The 21325-nt window shown below is 34.5% G+C and overlaps 1 protein-coding gene across 1 annotated transcript; it reads right to left on the bottom strand.

The window, feature by feature from the left end:
- Positions 1-125: 125 nt before the first annotated feature.
- On the bottom strand, positions 126-9405 carry LOC136801613 (sialin-like). The gene is made up of 12 exons (XM_067058254.1): positions 9172-9405; positions 8684-8717; positions 7836-8035; positions 6970-7057; positions 6153-6242; positions 5557-5690; positions 4140-4286; positions 3494-3623; positions 2646-2759; positions 2059-2095; positions 1414-1507; positions 126-1116 (listed from the first exon to the last, which is right to left on the bottom strand). The coding sequence occupies exons 1-12, from the start codon at positions 9370-9372 to the stop codon at positions 889-891; spliced, it is 1497 nt and encodes a 498-aa protein (XP_066914355.1). The 5' UTR covers positions 9373-9405; the 3' UTR covers positions 126-888.
- Between the last annotated feature and the right edge of the window lie 11920 nt (positions 9406-21325).

The raw sequence follows: 21325 nt of genomic DNA on the forward strand, positions 1-21325 counted from the left end.
AGTGGCAAATTTAAACTAGACAAAAATTGTATAAAATTTGCCACTACTGGCAAAAACCGGGGTCTTTCCGTAGAAAACATTACGTCATGAACATCATGAATTCTAAGAAAAATTAAAATTTTGAATGAAAGCAAATTGAAAACAAATCTGACTGTTGAAGACTTTAAGAATTCCTACCAAAAAATGATTTTAATATAAAAACAAATTTCTTATCATCATTCGGATGATTTTAATAAAATTTATAAAATTAGTTAATTTACAAAAATAATAATAATCGAATCACGTGACATACATTATAAACAATGTTAATAATAAAATAAACATATTAAGTAAAATATCAGTTTTCCCAATATAAAAATCTAATGCGTTTATATAAAATTAAATATAAAATCTACCTATCTACACATTTATCTATAAGCTACCAAACTAAAATCTACAAAAATGTTCTACAAAACGAAGGAAGTAAATTACTGATTTGGAATAGCAAATGAATCTTAACCCCTAAACAGATCAGAAAAATATGTGTCCAGCGTTTTAAAAGCCTCCGTGACTTATACCTATCACCAAAAATGGGCTATTCCAGAAATAGTCTACCCTTTCTCCCTATATTGAGGAGGTGTGACGTCCAGGGTGGTCTGGGAAATAAAAAAATCCAGGGTGGTCTGGCTTTTTGAGTGCAAAAATCCAGGGTGCTCAGTAAAATGAGGAGGAAAATCAAGGGTGAGGAGTAAAATGAGGTTGAAAATCCAGGTCGGTCAGTAAAACGGGGTCGAAAAAACCCAAGAGGGTCCTGAAAAATTAGGGAAAAAATCCAGGGAAGTCGCCTATCCCAAAAAAAAGACCTCCTCAACTTACGGAGTACAAACTATTTCCGGAATATCCTATAATCTATGAACGAACTAAATGTTCCGTCTCGTCATAACCATCACATTCATCAGAAACATTGATACTTTTTCCACAAGCAGTATTTCCAGAAGGACTTTCACCCTCTTTCTCTTCGTTCATATCATTCCATGATTGCACTTTCCCACTCATAAAAATGATACAAAATAAACCGCCAGCTGTGGCCACACTCGCAGCACAGAAAAACACTTTTCGATACTGTTCTCGTGTGGGCTGAAAAATGAATGATAAAGAAAGTGGCTTCCAAAATATGAGAAATTAATCAATTGGTCATAGTTTTTTTTCAAAAAAGGGATTAGATCTAGTGCTCAGGCAAAGAAAAAGAAATCACAGAATCACATCAACGCCATCCAGTCCATCAAAAAGCCGTAAGTGGCACCCCAAGTGGCTGTCAAGGCGTAACGACCGGTAATTTTCTCACGCTTTACTAGAATAGAAACAAGTTGTAATACCGGAATACCAGCACCTTGAAACCCCTCCCCCAAGTTATTATACCATATAGAGACTTACATTACCATTGGTGAAATAGCCAATGACCCATGGAGAAAGACAACCAGCTAATGAAGCCGAAGTGTTCGTCATACCGACCAATATACTGCAATACCTAGTTAGTATAATGGAAGATTATTAGGGAAAGGGGTTAGGGAAATATAATTTTTATCGTTTTGAACGTTTTCAAAAGTGCATTTTGACTGAAAAAAGCTTGTGGATCATTGAATTAATTGAACTAAATCTTAACTCTCTAAAATCAAAATAAACGGCTTCTACATTATTTAGAGCATACTTAGTCATAAAACCCTTCTATTTTTTTCTACAGGCCATCACCCTGTAATCTCAAGTAAGAAGCAAAGTTTCGAATTCTTTTAAATTTCAACTAACGTAAGTTGGTCAAATGTCGACATCCCTATCTAATTCCAACACCCTTCTTTAGATATAGGAATAAATGGAAGGTCAGAATCAATGATAGACAATGGATTTTGCCTCGCTGACCTTTGAGCAAAGAAATATAGTTTCAATTAGCGATTCCTACCTTCCTTTTATTCGTATCTCTAATGAAGGGTGTTGAAATTAGATGAGGGATGTCAATATTAGACCAAATTTAAACCAGTAAGTAATATCATTCAAACAAAAAACACTGTCTTCTAAGAAAGGTACCTTGGCGAGATATCCATTTGGTTCACGGTGACCGCCCCTAAAAATGAAAAAATAATAATTCCTTGACCTTGAAATATTCAAACTTTTGGTTGTTAGGCTACTTTAAAATGTTCCATGCCGAGCCTTTTTAAAAAAACTCAACCTCTTGGAATTTTATCGAAAGTTTAACTTTCAGAGGCTCCTCTGGCCTGAGTTTTGTTTCAAAATGACTTGACTTGTATACCAATAGACCGTGAATTTTACGCGTAGATTCCAAAAATGCAATGAAAAGTTTACGTTTCGAAAGTTAAGGCCCTTTGAAGTACAGGCGGCATTTTGACCACTCTGTAGAGTATACTCTTGAAAACATTTTATGAGCTCTTATGGGTGTTTTTCATCATTAGATATGACTTGGAGTAAGAGAGTATTTCCAGGGGAATGGATAAGAGAGAATATCCAGGGTGTACAGGACAAAACGCATCCTCGACCCTTCTAGCCACTTGGACATCCCTAGGTGAGCTATGAAACTAGGGGGTACAGACGATTTCTGCAAAAGCTCACTTTCCATCCATCAAGAAAATGAAAATGTAAATTATGAAACAGTTCACCTTGATTGAGCGCAAGAAAGCACAACGACATGACCATTAGAGCTACGGATAGAGATGTATTATCGCATCCAGTGTAATTGACAGCTATCAGACATGCCGCTGTTGGAAAGTACACTAAAAACAAGAATAATAATCGGAGGTTTTGGTGTTTTTATTTTGGTAGGCTGGCTGGCGAATGAAAAATTAACTCCGGCGAGTTAAAATTGTAGATTTTAGGCCGGTGAATTCTTAACAAGCCAAGTGTATTGATTAGCGTAATTATGTACTTGAGGCTGCGAACTGAATTTTTGTACTTAATCTTTTCGTGCCTTAGACCGGCGAAATTCGCTATTCGCCGGGTCTAAATAAGACCACTGAATGATAGAGTAGACTCGCTTATTCGAACTTCTTTTATTCGAATCTTAAAACTACCATTTTTTATTATGTGGGAGGCTCATAGATTTATAAGCCCGAAGGGCTAGATGTCAGGCTTTAAGCCATCGCAGGCAAAAAAATTGAATATCGGAAAAAATATTGTTGATATTTTTCTCGAAAATCCACGAAGCTTCTGATTGGTCAAGTGCTGAAATTCTATTGTAATGTCACGTGACTTAGGTAGGATTTCCTACCTAGCCACGGCACACTTTTCAGCAAAAGCTTGACATCTAGCCCTTCGAGCTTTATATATGAGGATTGAACCCATGACCTTGCGCACCGTGGCCAGATGCTCTACCACTGCACTACGGTCGCATTTCTTTAATTTTTAACCAAATTGCAAATTTCGGTCGATATCGGTCAAAAAATTAGAATCTCATGGAATGTTGTAGAATAACTGATTCTTCTATGGAAAGTAAAAAAGGATAGCTTACCAAAGCAGGCGATGAGTTTTCTAGTATAAGTCGTTGACAGATGATGTTTTCTTATGTAATCCGATATAAACCCGATAGCCAAGTAGACAACACATGAGCCAAGATACGGTAAAGCCGACAGGAGACCATCCTTAAAAAGGAAATAATGAGACTACCTTAAAGCCATTGACCTTTTACATAGTTATAATGTATGTTGATTCAGCAGATTGAAATAAATAGAATCTTTTGTAATAAATAAAGAAAAATGTGGAGCAAGATTTTTTTCTTCCTTTTATTTACAAATTTGAAAGGACTCTTTTATTAAAATTTTGCTGACATCAGTTTCAGACGAGTCGGGTGTATATAACACCGTATAATTTCTTTAAGAGAAGAAATTTTGGCGGGAAAAATTTTTGGCGAATTTGGCGAATAGCCTCAAAAATTCGCCAAATTCGCCAAAATTTTATCCCGCCAAATTTAGATTTATGAGCCATTCGGAATTAAATTAATTTGATTTATTAAACAAGGATGTGGAGCAAGAAAACATTTTTTGTTTATACGAACATAATATAAGAAAAGGCAGACACTACCCTGCTATGAAATATGTGTCTTGATATGAAACGGGAACACTTATGTAAAAACAAAAATTTATTAACAGAATACTCACATTCTCAATCTTAAAATCCAAGACTTGTTCAAAATATGCAGGTAGACCAAGAGCCATTGTGAATACCCAAGAATCACTAAAGCATCCAACAATGATTGCCCAAACTGGCATGGATGTCAGCATAGAACGCCATGGAATTTTCACATTCTGAGAAATGAAAATAGTAAAGTAGACAGGAGGGGCGCAAAATTTGTGTAGACGAGGAGCTTTTTATGACACTGTAATTATCTTTTCATAATTTAAAAAGATAATTAGAGTGTCATACAAATCTGCTCTCCTACAAAAATTTTGCGCCCCTCCTGTCTACGCTACTGAGACAGTACAGTTGACTCTCGAACAGAGAGATCCGAATTATCGAAAGTATATCAAGACGGTTTCTACTTGACGGGGGCTGGGAATATAGAAAGATTCAAATAATATAAGTTCGAATGAGCGAGAGTTTACCATAATAACGACGAAGTTGAAGCTTCACCATATCATGTACTCTTTATGCTTTTTAAAATACACTATTTTTTAAAGAGCAATTTTAAAAGAACACGAGGCTGAAAATTATATAATTATAAGAACGATAATATATAATTAAGAACAATCCTCAGCCTCAGATTTCAGAAATTACTCAAAATTACTTAGAAAATACAAAGGAACAAAGCGTATAACATCGTAAGAGCATTTAAGCCAGAAAGTTTCAATAAAATTAAGAACCGCAAAATATACTGGTTCTTATAAAAAAGGGTGTAAAATCACAGGTTTCTTGGAATGATTTTTGTTTCTATTTAACGGTCTGAAAGATTCCCAGTAGATCTGTTCATTAGTACTCTTAACCTGATAGTTGATATCAACAAAAAGGTAAAAACTGGACTATAACCAAGATATTTTAGGTAGATAAATTAAGCGCCGTGGAATAGTGGTCGTTGACCTTGGTTGCTTCACAGACGACTGAGGTTCGATTCCACTCGCAGCAGTTCACTTGGCAAGTGAACGTACCTTCAACCAGGTCATGTGAGGGGGTTTGTGTAGTCACTCCAAGGTGCTGACGGGGCGCTAATTGAAAGCGTCAACCAAAATAGAAATAGAAAAAGCATTCCGGCCCTCACTTTCAAGAAAAAAGGTCAGATAAAAAATAAGCCCGGGGAGGGGGTACTTAGGCAAATGGAGGGTACGGTATGTGCCGCCCTTATGGGTATCTGTTTTGGATTTCCAAAGTCCCGCTAAGGGTCGGAGAAATAGAAAATTTCAAATTTTTACCCCCGGAAAGATCGAAATTTGGTCAAATTTGTCCCAATAAGGGTCGTAAAATTGTAAAATTCACAAAACTTTTCTTTTTTTTCTCCTATTTAGTCCAGGTAAGGGCCCAAGAGTTGAAAGTCGGGCGGCACACAACCCTAGTGCCCCCGCCCCCACGGGACAATAAGTTTACCTTATTGGATTCCGACACCTTTTTCACATGTTTCTGTATGTAGGTCCTTTCTTCATCAGATATGAAAGGATGCTGAGATGGTGAATCGTAAACAAATATGAACCATAATACTGACATAATGAAAGATAACCCTCCTATGAATGAAAATATAGAAAAAGTAAGGAATTTCATCCTGTCAGCTTTCAGTTAGAGCGTCGACTTGAACAGGGAGATAGCGTTCGAGTCGAATTAGAGAGAGAGTTGAATGTACTCCCTCCCTCACAAGCAATTTTTAACAAAATGTACAGATCGTCAATTATTTGGAAGCTGACCATATACTTTTAAAGATATATTTTTCCCTCGCGAGTAATGTTAAAAATGTACAGACCCCAGAGCGTTGAATATATTAAAGTCATAAAACTTTACATAAATAATGAGGATTTTATTTTTGTGACTCCACAATGCAATCCATAAAATGTGTAACCGTACATCCTGTGCCCAAGTTCAGGAGTTGCCAAAAAGCCATAATGGTAATAACCGGGAGGGCACATACATTGGATATTATTTTATATAACAATTTGTCTGCTTTTTCGGGACACACTGTATATATAGCATACCGTATAAGTAGAAGGAAGAAGGCCATCCATAAGACGAGTCGGCAAGGTAACCAGAAGTTGACAAAGCTACCACTGATCCTGATTGTAAACCTGTATCATGAAAAAAAAAGGAGTCCAAGATTTACAGTAAACTCTTACTTATTCGAACTTGTTTCCAGTCCCCGCCAAGGAGAAAATCTCTTGGATCTCCATGTAATTCGAACAAATCTGATTCCATGTTTGAGTTCCAATTCATGATATGCACCATTGCAATGTCTTCTGTTCCACCCAATAGCTGATTGGTTGAAAGTGACGTAAAAGCAGTCATTACGTCACTTTTGGGTGGAACGGAAGACATTGCAATGGTGCATATCATGAATACTGTTTTTCAGGAGACGTTGTCAGCACACCCTGACATACCTTCAAAGTGAGTAAGATTTGATAATTGACTGTCTCGTTGTAAAAAATCTTTAAAGTGTGGGGGAGACTGGGTTCGAGCTTACAATGAAGGAATGACGTCAAAATGTCTGAAGTCGTTGCATTGACATTTTCTTAAACAATGAGTTTAGAGACGTCATTTCCTTGTAAATTCATTACCAGTCTCCTCAAAACCCAACCGCGCAGTCAAGGGTTGATAGGTGCATTAAATTGACTTGTTGCTGATCCAAGTCAAGTCTCTTTAATTTGAACCTCTATATTTCGAACATCTATAATTCGAATCAAAGCGTTGACTCCGCTCAGTGGGAAAGTAGAAAGGTCCTTTATTATACAAATCATTCTCTAATTCGAAGAAAAGTTTTGGTCACTTGAATATCGAATTAGAAAGAGACAACTCTACCTGCATACACAACAACAAAGAAAGATGTGACTTGAGATTGTGGAACCCATTGTGATACCAACTGATTCAACGCTGAAAAGAGACCACCCTATGACAAAGAAATAATAAGTATAAGTATAGTATATAGTAAGTACATCTGGTGCCTGTCGGCGGAGCCGGGAGTGATTAATTGTATCCCCTTTTCTATTTGCACTAGACCTGGGAGATCGAATGTTTATATTGAAAGTCACCGTCATCAGGAAACTCTCATTAACGACATTCTACCATTCGATACGCTCCCTTATTCGGTAAAAATCCAATCCCCTTGAAAATCGAATTAGATAGCGCGTTTATTCGAGGTAGAACGGTATTGACGTTTTGGTGGATGATGTGGATGGTACAACATTAACAAAATTCATCCAATCTCTAGTAGCTTGAAATCCATAAATTAAAGCTTTTTAATAGACTAGATGGCGCGATTAAGCGACCATTTAGTATATTATAGTTCTCAATTTTTAAATTTTTTGCTTAGGTGGAACGTAAAACTTTCCGCCATTTTTATATCGGTTCCTCATTCTTGATTATATTTTTCGATTCCAAGTAGTTTTTTTTCTTATTTGGGTTTTTGATGTCTTTCTTTCAAGATAAGGGACCTCACTAAGTGCTCACTGGACCCTTACCGTTGTTGGTCGGTCTATTGGTCGTCAACATGTATTTACTTCTAATGACTAAATACTGAGATATCTTATAAAAATCTCAGCTCATCCCAACCCAGACGGCACACAACGTCAAAACAACGTCCATGTGACATTCACAACGTCCAAATAACGTTATTTGAACGTTAAAACAACGTTGTGTGCCAGCTGGGAAAGTTAAAGGGAACTTACTTGAACAATACCTTCAAGGACTCTGACTGTCACCAAACAAAAATAACTTATTCGAGATGCCACAGGTGTTAGTAATGTCAATATTGAGGTTGCCATTAGCGACCATCCAAACACTTTACGGCCACCGTAACGAAGTGACACCCAGCCACCAAATATTTGTGTTAAAATGTAACCGTAGAAAAAACTACTCAAAATTACACCTAAAAAGGTAAAAATGAAAGAAGTATTTATAAAGAAAGTAGTATATGGAGCTACTGTACCAAAAGGTTCACCCCACTGACATTTATAAACTCTGGAGAAAGTTAAATTCGCAATCTTTGATCGGAGAAGCCATTCCAGTGTTTAAAAATCAACGTCAAACGGCGCTTCACCATCACAAAGATTGGAGGAAAATTAGGGTACCACTCTCAAAAGAACTCCGATCAAAAATTTTGCTTTGCCGGGATTCAGAAACTTGGTCTAAGGTTCAGTGGTTAACCCTAATTAATCTTTCTGAACATTTCAACCGGGACATTCTTATTCTTACGACACAATAATTTTTTATTGGAAAATATTTTTTAAAGTTCCTTATTCTCTTTTCTAGCCCTCATTCTGGCACTTTTCAACACATCCAGGGAACTTTTATTTCATACCTTTATCGAGTTGTTATTAGGAAACGGACTCGAGAAAATGTCTCTCGCATGGAGTATAGTTTTAGCGGGAATTTTATTTTTTTTGTTTATCGAGGCAGACTAAAAATGCCGTGCGCCGAGAAAAGATTTTCCTTATAAGATTATTACCAGTCCTCTAACAAGCCGACCGCGCTGTTAAGGGGCTGATAGGTTAATAAGTCATAAATTGGAATTAACCTTGTTGGCTTTGATCCCAGTTGAATCTGCCATTCTGAAAAATAATGTAAAGTGATGCGAAAATAACAGAGTTCAGAATTGACAATATGAAATATTGCGCAATTTAGAAAGATGAAAATTACGCCATCAGAGAATCACACGCGATATTACTTCGAATAAAGCTTTATTATTTTTTTGGTTTTTTGGAGGGGGCGCTTATTTGACGGGAAAGGGCGTTTAAAAAAGGAGCTTTTTTTTAAAGTAATACGGTAATTAGCTATTTACATTTCACGGCTTTATGAACTCTTAATCACCTAATTACACAAAAATACTCACAAATTGGGGACTAAGAACCTCTCAACATAAGAAAACGGTATAGGCAGCATAGTGTGTAGTTCAACCGAGCTGGCACACAACGTTGTTTCAACGTTGATCTAACGTTATATGGACATTGTGAACGTTAGATAAACGTTGAAACAACGTTGTGTGACAGTTGGGAAATCTCTTACATTATGTGGGATAGTATTATTTCCTGCAATTCTTCGACATTCTGGGTCATTTGATGGCTTTACATGAGCATAAGTTGAATTAACCATTGCTACCAATACGACACTGAGGTTCATACGACTCGCATAGATGAGGAAAAATCCAAAATGTGCAAATATTATGAAAACATATCTTTGCTGAACTTGACAGCAACATTTTGTCATTGTTTGGAAGTATCAAAAGTTTTATTTGTTAGATTTTCTGGAAGAGAAGAATGAAATTTCATTATCAATAATGATATAATAAACAGGTTCTTACAGCAAATAGAAATGAAACTCAACTATTTATTTTGAAATTCACTAGGAAATGAGTGTTGAAGATTTCATGGCGATACACGTTTTTTTATAAGAACATCCAAATTTTTTGAAGCCTTTCAGTTTTAAGTCTAAAAATGTTCTTAACATGTTCTTATTTTCACCATATTTTGAGTATTTTTGCCCTTTTTCCTAAGAAATTGGGTGTTTTTAGGGTCTGCAAAGCCTTAAAATGTTCTTGATATGTTCTTAACTGGCCATCGAAACCTTGTGTTCTTATATAGTTTGCTCTTATAAAAAAAACGTGTACAATAAACAGAAAAAAAGTTCCGTAAAAGATTCTAGGGGTATGTTTTTTTGTCATTCTAGTCTTTATATGATACTAGTTTTATGTAAGAACAAACTTGATAATTTAAGAACATTTTAAGGCTTAATGAACTCTAAAAGACCAAATTTCTTAGGAAAATGGACAAACATGTCCACAAAATGGTGAATATAATAAGAATATTTTTAGGTTGAAGAAAACTCAAAAAGTTAAGAATATCCAAAGTCTTTTTAGATGTTTTGGATGTTCTTATAAAAAAACGCGTAACCAACAGAAAACTTGCACAAGAAGCCTAAGAAGAGTGTAAAGTAACTGAGAAAAACTAGAAAATTCGATCAAAAATGAGGAAAACTCAAATTAAAGTAAGCTAACATGATAATTTAATTCATGATATGCACCACTGGAGAGTTTTCTGAGAACTTTTAGAATTTTCCACCCAATACGTCACTTAAGCAATAGAAAAAGTGACGTATTGGGTGGAACAAAAACAGAAAAGTTGCATCATTTCGTGAAGTCATTGCAGTGGTGCATATCATGAATAGTTGACACGAGTGGATTGAAAGGCGTAATTTTATTGGGACCCTCATTGACAACAACTTGACAACACCACACAACAAAGTCCAAATGACACACTTTATAGAGAATCTAAAATTTGATCAAAAATGGGGCATGAAATAAAATATCTTAAAAAGATTCATACCTTTTGAAATGGGCTCTTCCAGAAGAAAACCGTTCATAGGGGGTGGAAGATCTATTGTCCAGGGGTATCGAAAAAATCCTGAAAAACTGCCATTTCCATGGGGTGAATTTGCAGTGTCTAGGGGTAAATTTTAGTGTCCAGGGGGTTGATTTGATGCTTGTCCAGGGGTAAAACGCGTGTCCAGGGCGTGAAAAATTGAAATGTCCAGGGGTAGATCATTGAAAAAAAAAATATGTCCTACACCCCCCAGGAACGAGTTTTTTTCAGGAAGATAAATCATACCTTTGAAATACCTTCTTTTACATACATTACTACACACAAACATAATATCACAAGTTCAAACTATTTACGTTTCCTATAAATGTAATATGACACTAGTCATAACAGTGTGTTACGTAATAGTCTAATAACAACATAAGATATGCACGTGATTTCAATGTGCTTTTAACAAAAATGTAAAAAGAAATCAAAAATTTTCATGACAATTATCTACTATAAAATACCGAGTCATAACTTTTGACAAACGTCAAAAGATACTATTTAGAAAAAAAAACACTTTTCTTTTTATAAGAATAGTGTACTTTGCATGAGGGTCAAGTATTCTTAAGAAATTGCCAAGATTGAAGGGTGAAATATTCTTAACTTAACGTATTCTTACTTTTTTAGACTTGACTTTTTTACAAACATGAGAAATGATCAATTTGAGAGTTTTGGACTTTTGAGTGAACATTTGGGTTAAAATTACATTTCTTTCTCAAAGCTTCAATTTATCTCTAACAAAGGAAGCAGTTTTTTTCTGTTAACCAAATACAAAATAACTGTATTCTTATCAAATTTTGTGAAACTCACCCTAGACGGTATTCTTAGAGTATTCTTACAATTTGGCCAATTTTCACCCTGGTATTCTTATAGAAGATATTCTTATAAAAGTGAAAGCGTGTAGCGTTGCATATAATCATAATCGATATCGACACTGAATTTGAGGCCAGGAAAAATTTGAAACAAATGCAACCGAGGCTCGGAAAACACGAGTTACAAAAAGCACGAGTAACGTTAAATGTGACGTCATCAATGGGAAATTATGACGTCACAAGTAGATAATTTAACTCGTCAATTTATGGTGCACCTTAATCTTACGAGTTAATACCTAAGTAATTGATAGTGTGCTTATAAAAAAATATCGAATTTGGCCAGTTTTTCTATAAAAAAACAAGCCAAGCAACCAAAATTTCATGTCGAAACACACTTATTCTTTAAAAGTAAGCCCTCATGAGCAAAAAAACATCTATCTCATAAAAAAATTGAGTAATTTGACTAAGAACATTGATGTATGCTTATTAATAGTGATTCTTATAGATAAACATGCGTTTTTTGAGCCAACAAAATATTTTTGCAAAAATCTGCTTGAACCATCTTTTACCTATGATGGTACCCTACTTTCCCGTAAAAAAATAAGAAAAAATTAATGATCCAATTTTTCACAAAGTTCAAAAAACCCAATTTTTAGCCGTTTTTTGGCCCAAATTTGTCCCCCCCCAAATTTTTTTCTTCGAAAATCGGGCTCCGTCACATTCGAGGGTTTATAGTTATGCATCTTTGTTCAAAAAATCATAAAGAATGAAAGAGCCAATCTCGAGAAAAGCTAATACCTAAGTAATTGATAATGTACTTATAAAAAAATATCGAATTTGGCCAGTTTTTCTATAAAAACACGCCAAGCAACCAAAATTTCATGTCGAAACACACATATTCTTTAGAAGTAAGCCCTCCTGAGCAAAAAAAACATCTATGTCATAAAAAAATTGAGTAATTGACTAAGAACACTGATGTATGCTTATTAATAGTGATTCTTATAGATAAACATGCGTTTTTTGAGCCAACAAAATATTTTTGCAAAAATCTGCTTGAACCATCTTTTACCTATGATGGTACCCTACTTTCCCGTAAAAAAATAAGAAAAAATTAATGATCCAATTTTTCACAAAGTTCAAAAAACCCAATTTTTAGCCGTTTTTTGGCCCAAATTTGTCCCCCCCAAATTTTTTTCTTCGAAAATCGGGCTCCGTCACATTCGAGGGTTTATAGTTATGCATCTTTGTTCAAAAAATCATAAAGAATGAAAGAGCCAATCTCGAGAAAAGCTAATACCTAAGTAATTGATAATGTACTTATAAAAAAATATCGAATTTGGCCAGTTTTTCTATAAAAACACGCCAAGCAACCAAAATTTCATGTCGAAACACACATATTCTTTAGAAGTAAGCCCTCCTGAGCAAAAAAAACATCTATCTCATAAAAAAATTGAGTAATTGACTAAGAACACTGATGTATGCTTATTAATAGTGATTCTTATAGATAAACATGCGTTTTTTGAGCCAACAAAATTTTTTTGCAAAATCTGCTTAAAGCCATCTTTTACCTACGATGGTACCCTACTTTCATGCAAAAAATCAGAAAAAATTAACGACCTAATTTTTCACAAAGTCCAAAAAACCCGTTTTTTAGCCGCTTTTTGGCCCAAATTTGCCCAAAATAATTTTTTTTGGAAAATCGGGCTCAGTCACATTCGAGGGTTTATAGTTATGCATCTTTGTGCAAAAAATCAGAAAAAACTATCGAGCCAATCATGAGGAAAGCTAATAACGAACGGACGAACAGACGAACGGACAAAGGTTAATTTATAGGACCTCCACCGGGGTAGGTCCAAAAAGTTAAGAACATCCGAAGGCTTCAACAATTATGGATGCTCTTATAAAAAAAAGTGTACTCAACATAAATATTCCAAGGGAGTAAAAAACATACAACTTTGTAAAACTTTGTTTAAATGCTCCTAAATGTGCTGCTGGGCGATCTCCACAAGTCCACTAGACTAGAAGTCTACTTCTGACTGAACTTTGATTGCTTACTGACGATTTTGATAAAACTGAGTCCAGTGAAGAAAACAAGAGGATAAATCTAATTCCACACAAAAAAATAAAATATATTTTATAAGCATAACGCTTATAAGCATATGTAGGCTCAGATTTGCAGAATTCCTAAACATAACATAAGCATATACGTCAGCCTGAAATATTTTTCCAGTTGTCAATTTTATCTGTTTAAAAAGGTTTAATATATGTCAAGTAAAAAAAAAGACTTTTCACGGTTTCCTACATTCCACTGCTTTCAAAATCTGAACAAATTTTTACAAAATTTCTGAGATTTCACTAAAAACTTGGCTCGAGGTGAATCATAAGCATGATTCATAAGCATATAATAAGCATAACCTATGCCTGGATGCTTTGAAAACTTAAACATACACGAGCCTGACCAAGGGGCATACACTTGTTTATAAAAAGAAAAATATGTAGTGGTAAGGATTTGCTGCGTGCTAGAGCAAAGTCAATTACAAAGTGCGGAAAGGGGTCTGATCCCCCTTCTTAAATTATCCCAACCTTTAAAAATGCCTATCCCCCTAAGATTTTCGATTTTGAACAAAAATAGCTAACAAATATATGTAAAATATCCTTAAAGAGAGAAAGCGAAATAATATTCTTCTTTTTGACTATGACTACTCTAACAGAGAACTTCTTTTCATGAAGATCAAATTTCATAACAGTGCTTGAAAATAATCTACAATATATATGTAAGCCCCCCCCCTTTTTTAATGAAAATTTCTGACCCCCCCCCCCCCCCCCCCTTCTACATTTTTTCAGAAGGTGTCATCCCCCGATGAAAGAAGTCTGCTATATTGCACAAGGCGACATCAGTTTATCAAAAAGCTATAAAGTGGCCCCCGGCAACAATACCACAAGAAAAAATGAAGACACCTGGAAGATTAGCAATAAAATGGAAAATATAGATTTTTAATACTGATCATGATATTTATGAGGTTTCTATTACTTCAAAACTTTAACAGGGTATAAGGTTTACTCAACTCATGACACAATGCTTTCCACAGAAGCACTTTGGTTTCTGCCAGAGGTGGCAAACTTAATTGTTATTGTGCTTAGCAATAAAAAGGAATAGACCAGCGGCCGAGGTAGTGAATTGTGTCACTTCGTAGGGCACCCCTTAGATCAGGGCAAATTTTTGATATGATGCTCCTAATAGGGTGTAGAATTGACAAAAAAAATTTGCCCTTCGAATCTCCTGCAGTTTTCGAGTGAATCGATTTTTAGTTAATCGATAGAACTTATCAAGGGTCCCCCCTTTACTAACGGTTTTTTCGAAGTCTGAAAATCAAATACCTGATGCTACCAACTGATTCGGCGTGAAAGGTAGATAAAGAAAATGGGGTTATTTTTTAAGTTTCGACCACCTGGTGCCGAGAAATGACATTTTTAAGGCGAAAAATCGACGTTTTGGGCGTTTTCCGATGACGTCAGCATTTTCCTAGGAGCATTTTCAGAAAAAATCATTCCCACGGCTGGATAGCCCTGAATTAGTAGTATCCAAAAATGGTATGGTTTGTTAACTTTCGATGTCTAAACCTCGAGATATTTTGGTTTAAATATTGAAAATTATCGATATTTTTTGCTGAGTCAGCAGTTTTTCAGCATATTTACCCACCTTAAAAATGAATTATCTCGAGATTTAGACATAGAAAGTTAACAAACCATACCATTTTTGGATACTACTAATTCAGGGCTATCCAGCCGTGGGAATGATTTTTCCTGAAAATGCTTCTAGGAAAATGCTGACGTCATCGGAAAACGCCCAAAACGTCGATTTTTCGCCTTAAAAATGCCATTTCTCGGCACCAGGTGGTCGAAACTTAAAAAATAACCCCATTTTCTTTATCTACTTTTCAAGCTGAATCAGTTGGTAGCATCAGATATTTGATTTTCAGACTTCGAAAAAACCGTTAGTAAAGGGGGTACCCTTGATAAGTTCTATCGATTAACTAAAAATCGATTCACTCGAAAACTGCAGGAGATTCGAAGAGCAAATTTTTTTTGTCAATTCTACACCCTATTAGGAGCATAATATCAAAAATTTGCCCTGATCTAAGGGGTGCCCTACGAAAACCATTTTTAAGGCCTTTTCTGAACCTCGGACGCTGGCCTAAAAAGGAACTAACTCAATATAATCCCACACCATCCCTTCTTTCCAGTAATTATTCTCCGTATCAGAGAACCGTACTAAAACATCTTGGTTATCATCTTCCAAAAAATGATAGGTTCATCCACTACAAAATCAAACCAACCAGATTCTTTATGATGATTCTTAATAAATGAACATCCAGGAGGAAAATCCTCTAAAGATTCCCCTTTGTTTATATATGCGTGAATTTTATTCCAATCTATTGTTTTAAATTTAAATAAATTTTCAACATCGATCATTTCTTTCTTGCTCCACCAATAAACCATAATTTTAACCATTGCATCCGAAGCTCTTGATGTATGCTGTTTAAAATCTTCATTAAATTTCATTCTCATAACAAACTGATATTTCCCAGACTTAACCAATTTAAAAGTGTGCTTCATCTCAAGCCAACAAACATTTTTAAGCCTCAAAACATCATGTTGGGCATACTTATCCCACTCTCTTAAAAAGTAAGAGGGATTTGTTGAGTGAGGGAAAGAATCGACTTCCAGACAAGATACACGTACTCGATTATTGTATAGCTTTGCAACTTTGTAACCAAGTAAAGGTGATTGAAACTTTGCCAATTTTTTTTTCATGGAAGCTTCCTTTGGTGACAAGCATGTAGTCGATTCAAAAAACTGCCGACCATTCAACACTCTTGTTTCACAAAATTTGTAAATGCTGTCTCTCATTTCTTGGCAAGTGAGAGCAAAAGACAGGAGGTCATTAGGCTTTAAGAAGTTAAACAAGTAAAACAAATCGTCAACATTTAGTGCTCCAATTGTAGATCCTTCCATCTGAACTTCAAACCTTGATTTAAGATTTGGTTTCCCTTTTTTCTATTGTTTTATACCATTTATATATACTTTAAAATTCTAAGAAAAAAGAAAGAAATTAATTGACACGTTTGACACGTTTTGTTAAGTTTTCACTACACGTTTTTTTATAATAAGGCTTCGACGGCAAAAATCTTAAGAACAAGTTACGAACATCTGAAGGCTTCAAAAATCTTAGATGTTCTTATAAAAAAAATGTGTATTATGGAAGCAAATTCGAAGCAGCTACACCTACAACCAACAGACATTCAAACGTTTTTTTTTCAAAATGGCAGAAATAACGTAACTCTATACTTTACTCTATAGCTAAAACCTCTATACACGGAAGTAACGAAATTTATACACAGCTTTTAGTACTTGCTATGAAGTGAAGTATGAAGGACCGAATTTCTAGTTTGCCTCTTATTTTCATTAGCATACGCATACACTCTTTAAAAGAACAAATCATATAAAGGGCATAACTGCTTTGAAGATCAGAATAAGGTAAGAACAATTTACGGGTTCACTGACTCTAAGACACCTGATTTCTTAGGAAATTGTACTAAAGTATTGTGAAAATTTGTGAAAATAAGAACAACGTAAGAGCATTTACTCTCGGGTACCTAATAGCCGTCCCCCCCGCTAATTAATTTTTCGAAAATTTTCCACCCAGGACATACTTATTCCGACCCCCCCCCCCGCTTATTAATTTTTGGGAAAATGTTTTTGAAAGTTCCCTCTTTTGTCCTAATTCTGCTGTATTAGCCTCCTTTTCAAAATTTTTCCACCCAGGACATTTTTATTCCAACCCCCCCCCCCGCTTTTTAAGTTTTGAGATTTTTTCCAACCCCCCGCTTATTCCAAACCCCCCGGCTATTAGGTACCCGAGAGTAGGCTTAAAATTCAAAAAGTTAAGAGCATCCAAACATCCTTAAAAATTTTGAATGTTCTTATAAAAAAGGTATAGTTTTTCCTCAATGGTATGACAGTTAGAAAATGTTGTAAAATGTTGATATAAAAATATTGTAATATATTACTATTATAACAGTACAAAAAGTGAAATCTAAATTACGTGCAAAATTGTGAAATAAGGCGAAAATAAAAAAAATGTAGTGTTTCCAGAATGCAGGTGAAGGAAAAAAGTTTTGATAGCTTGAACGGTCAACTTGATTTTCTTGATGATGAACCAAAATCTTTTTTCTGACCCGACCGCAGACTATGGGCCATATAGATGAGCCCATAGTCTGTGGTTGGGTCAGGAAAAAGATTTTTTTCATTCGGCCGGTTTCCGGAATTTTATTTCTTCTCAAACAATTAAAGCCCTTGCTGGCCCTCGCCCTCAGCTGTTTGCGTGAATAGACAAAATTGAATTGACAAAAAAACTTTTGACCAGTAAAATGTTAAAATGAAAGTACATCTGACCATCAATGGCTTTATAAATTTAAAATCGACAAAAAATATTTTATAAATTTTCAGAATAAATTATATTGAAATCTAATATTACAATTTATATTATTTTTATGATATTATCGTAATGAAATTGAAGTTAATTAGAAATATATTAAAATTCAAGATATCAATTAGATTTATCAAAACAAAATGTTCAATCTACAAGAGGGAGCAATTCAACATAATCCCATATTAAACCAGATTTCCACCATGGATTCTCTTTATCAGCAAACCAAACAAGTACTTCATTTTCATTATTATCCAGAGAAATCAATTCATTCACTACCAAATCAAACCAACCAGACTCTTTATCATGATTCTTAAATGAACAGCCATCAGGAAAATCTTCTAAAGGTGTCCCTTCATTAATATATGTTCGGATTTTTTCCCAATCGTTGGTATGAAAATTAAATGTATTTTCAAAATTGGCATCATTTTTATTGCTCCTCCAACAAGACTTAATATGAACCATTTCCCCAGCACCTCCTGAAGGCCAGTAAAAATTTTCTCCAAATTTCATTCTCATAACAAACTGATATTTCCCAGACTTAACCAATTTAAAAGTGTGTTTCATCTCAAGCCAACAAACACTTTTAAGCCTCAAAACATCATGTTGGGTATATTCATCAAACTCTCTTGAAAAGTATTCAGAATTTGTTGAGTGAGGGAAAGAATCGACTTCCAAACAAGATACACGTACTCGATCATTGTATAGCTTTGCAACTTTGTAACCAAGTAAAGGTGATTGAAACTTTGTCAATTTGTCTTTTATGGACACTTCCTTTGGTGACAAGCATGTAGTCGATTTAAAAAACTGGCCACCATTCAACACTCTTGTTTCACAAAATTTGTAAATGCTGTCTCTCATTTCTTGGCAAGTGAGAGCAAAAGACAGGAGGTCATTAGGCTTTAAAAAACCAAACAGATAAAACAAATCATCTACATTTAGTGCTCCAATTGTAGATGTTTCCATTGTTTCGTGGAGTCCAAGACTCGTTATTTGGTTTAATCAAATCTTCTATTCTGATTGATTCAATGTTTTATTTTCTTTATCATCTTTTTCTGAGAAATGGTTGCAAAATTTTAAAAAAGTTCACATTAGCAAGGAAAATGAATAGGGAATCCTTAAGAGAGGTAAATATACCTGTTCCTATGATTATTTGTAGGAGAGTTGGCTCCTAACAAAATTCAACTCGAAAAAATAAAAACTGAAAAATACATGAAAATACTTAAACAAAAAAAGAAACAACAGAAGAAAAGTATGGTCTAAAAAACGATATAGGATTTTTTCTTTGCAACTCTACCTCTACCAAAATGTTACAAGATATTTTCATAATTTAAATAAATAAGTTTTTATTAATATTACAGATGTGCTGTTTAGAGATTTTTGTACAATATTAACTAATCTATATATATTACTAGTCATAGCTTTCACTAAATGCCCACGCAGAAGATCATGTAATGCACTTATAAAGCTTTTAATGCTTTAAAGATTAAAGCATTAAAAATAATCAGGAATAATTGATTGATTTAATTATTGAATGATTGATTAATTGATTGAGGCATATGCTTGAAAAAAAAATTATATTCCATTAACACAATACTTGAAGAATTCATACAGCTTGATAATTTGATAAAATTTAAGGAAAAGCTTCTCAAAAATTTATTTCAAAAATTATGGTATCATTAGTTTACTGGTTTTCACATCTCCTGTTTGTTTTTTTCTCCCAGTTTCTTTCTTACAACAATATATGTCATGATTATTATTCACAATAGACCTTTTCTGATAATGCCGCAGACATCTTAGATTGTAGGTAAAATATATAGTGGTGAATAGACCTTTTTTTAACAAGAGGCAGCCATTTTGAATAATTATGTACTCCAGCATAAAAACAATGATACAGCCATGCATAATTTTTAAAATATGCATAATACAGTAATTATGCATGTCTGTGTCACTGTTTTTATGCTGGAGTACATAATTATTCAACATGGTTACCTCTTTAAAAAAAGGTCTATAAATCAACAAGGCAACCAATCAGAAATAGCTTGCTTTTTTCATTGGCTGCTATATTTCAACAATTCTCTATTGCTACTTTGCCTAATAAACAATAGTCAAGAAAATACTACGTATAAAATTTATCAAAAAGTTCTGCGCCATCTTAAAATTGGGTGAAATAGAAACCAATCCTAGTTAAGGCCCGGGCTCCTCTTGTGTACGCTGTGATTCAAGCACTTCTCAAGCAAAATCTTCTATGTTGTTGGTCAAAAGAAAAATAAAGGAATGCCATTGTGGTCTATTCAGACTTACAGTCGAGAAAAGTTGAAATGCGCTTTAATTTTTTTTCAAGTGCATAGTACTTTTTCATGATGTGATGCAATCTTTTCTCCAAGCTGAAAAAATCGAAGCCATTAAGATGATCGCAGCGCAGACAATGAAGAGACGTGCCTTCAGGAAGCTAGACTTTTCGAGTTTATTGTGTTTCCGTATGACTGTCTGTGTATCTAGTCTAACCACCGTTAAATGCCTTCGGGAAGGTCCCTCCTAACTTGGAAAGCCAGAATTGGAGCTATTTCACCAAACCACTGAAGCATAGGTTATTTAGAAAAAGTTGAATATGCGCATGTAAAGTTAAACGAATGTTAAAACAGTGAATACACTCTAAGTGAGGTAAATCCAAAAGAAATTCAACATTCAACATTCATTCAACCACTTTTGGATATTCAACTTTACATATGGCCATATGCATACATTCAACATTTTTGAACTTTGCCGGTATCTTGTTTTACTAAGTTAAGAAGGACTTTCTCGAGTTACGACCATATTATGGTATTTAAAGCTCAAGAAGCTCTATAAACAATAAAGCTAGTTATTAATATAATAACAGACAAAGATAAATTACAGTTTGAACAAAAAATGTCAAATATCAAATGTACGTACATTAAAAAACTTGAGCAAATTTCTTTAAAGATCCCAGAAAAAGAATTGAAATCATTGCTGAAATGAACTTCTGACTAAATTACAGTATTTAGTATTCAGTTTCAAAGACAAGAAACAAAACTTGACATACAAAACACTTTTTCCAGTCAATGAATCAGCTCATCATCATAACCAGTCTGCCATTTTGTTTGTTTTGATTTGCACAAGTAATATTGTAATTCGTGTTATATCATACACTGTTATAAATAATTTGCATTTATAACACTCGCTTCAGCTTTTCAAAGCTAAATCAAAACTAATAAATTGTAATACGTAATAATGGTAATAGCATATAACGTAATATGAAAATACGCATACTACTTAAAACCGAACATTTACGGAAGAGACTAACTACGGGGATGCTTGCGCGACAAAACAAAAAAACAACAAAATTTCGAGATTCCAGTCCAATATCTATGCGTGAAACTATGAGTGCCTCCTCGTCGCTGCGCTCCTGCGGGGGCAATTATAATTATTAATAGCTCTATACTAACTTTTAATCAAATTGAAATAATTAAAATAAA

This window comes from Clytia hemisphaerica, unplaced genomic scaffold (assembly GCF_902728285.1).
Source record: "Clytia hemisphaerica strain Z4C2 unplaced genomic scaffold, Clytia hemisphaerica genome assembly, whole genome shotgun sequence".
In the NCBI taxonomy this organism is placed as follows: Eukaryota; Metazoa; Cnidaria; class Hydrozoa; order Leptothecata; family Clytiidae; genus Clytia; species Clytia hemisphaerica.

Excerpts from the sequence above, each read along its gene's own strand:
- LOC136801613 (XM_067058254.1), bottom strand. The coding sequence starts at position 9,372 with ATGACAAAATGTTGCTGTCAAGTTCAGCAAAGATATGTTTTCATAATA. Across the intron at positions 8,718-9,171 it reads ATAATACTATCCCACATAAT|AATGGCAGATTCAACTGGGA; the intron begins GTAAGAGATTTC and ends ATTATTTTTCAG. Across the intron at positions 1,508-2,058 it reads CAAATGGATATCTCGCCAAG|GTATTGCAGTATATTGGTCG; the intron begins GTACCTTTCTTA and ends TATACTAACTAG.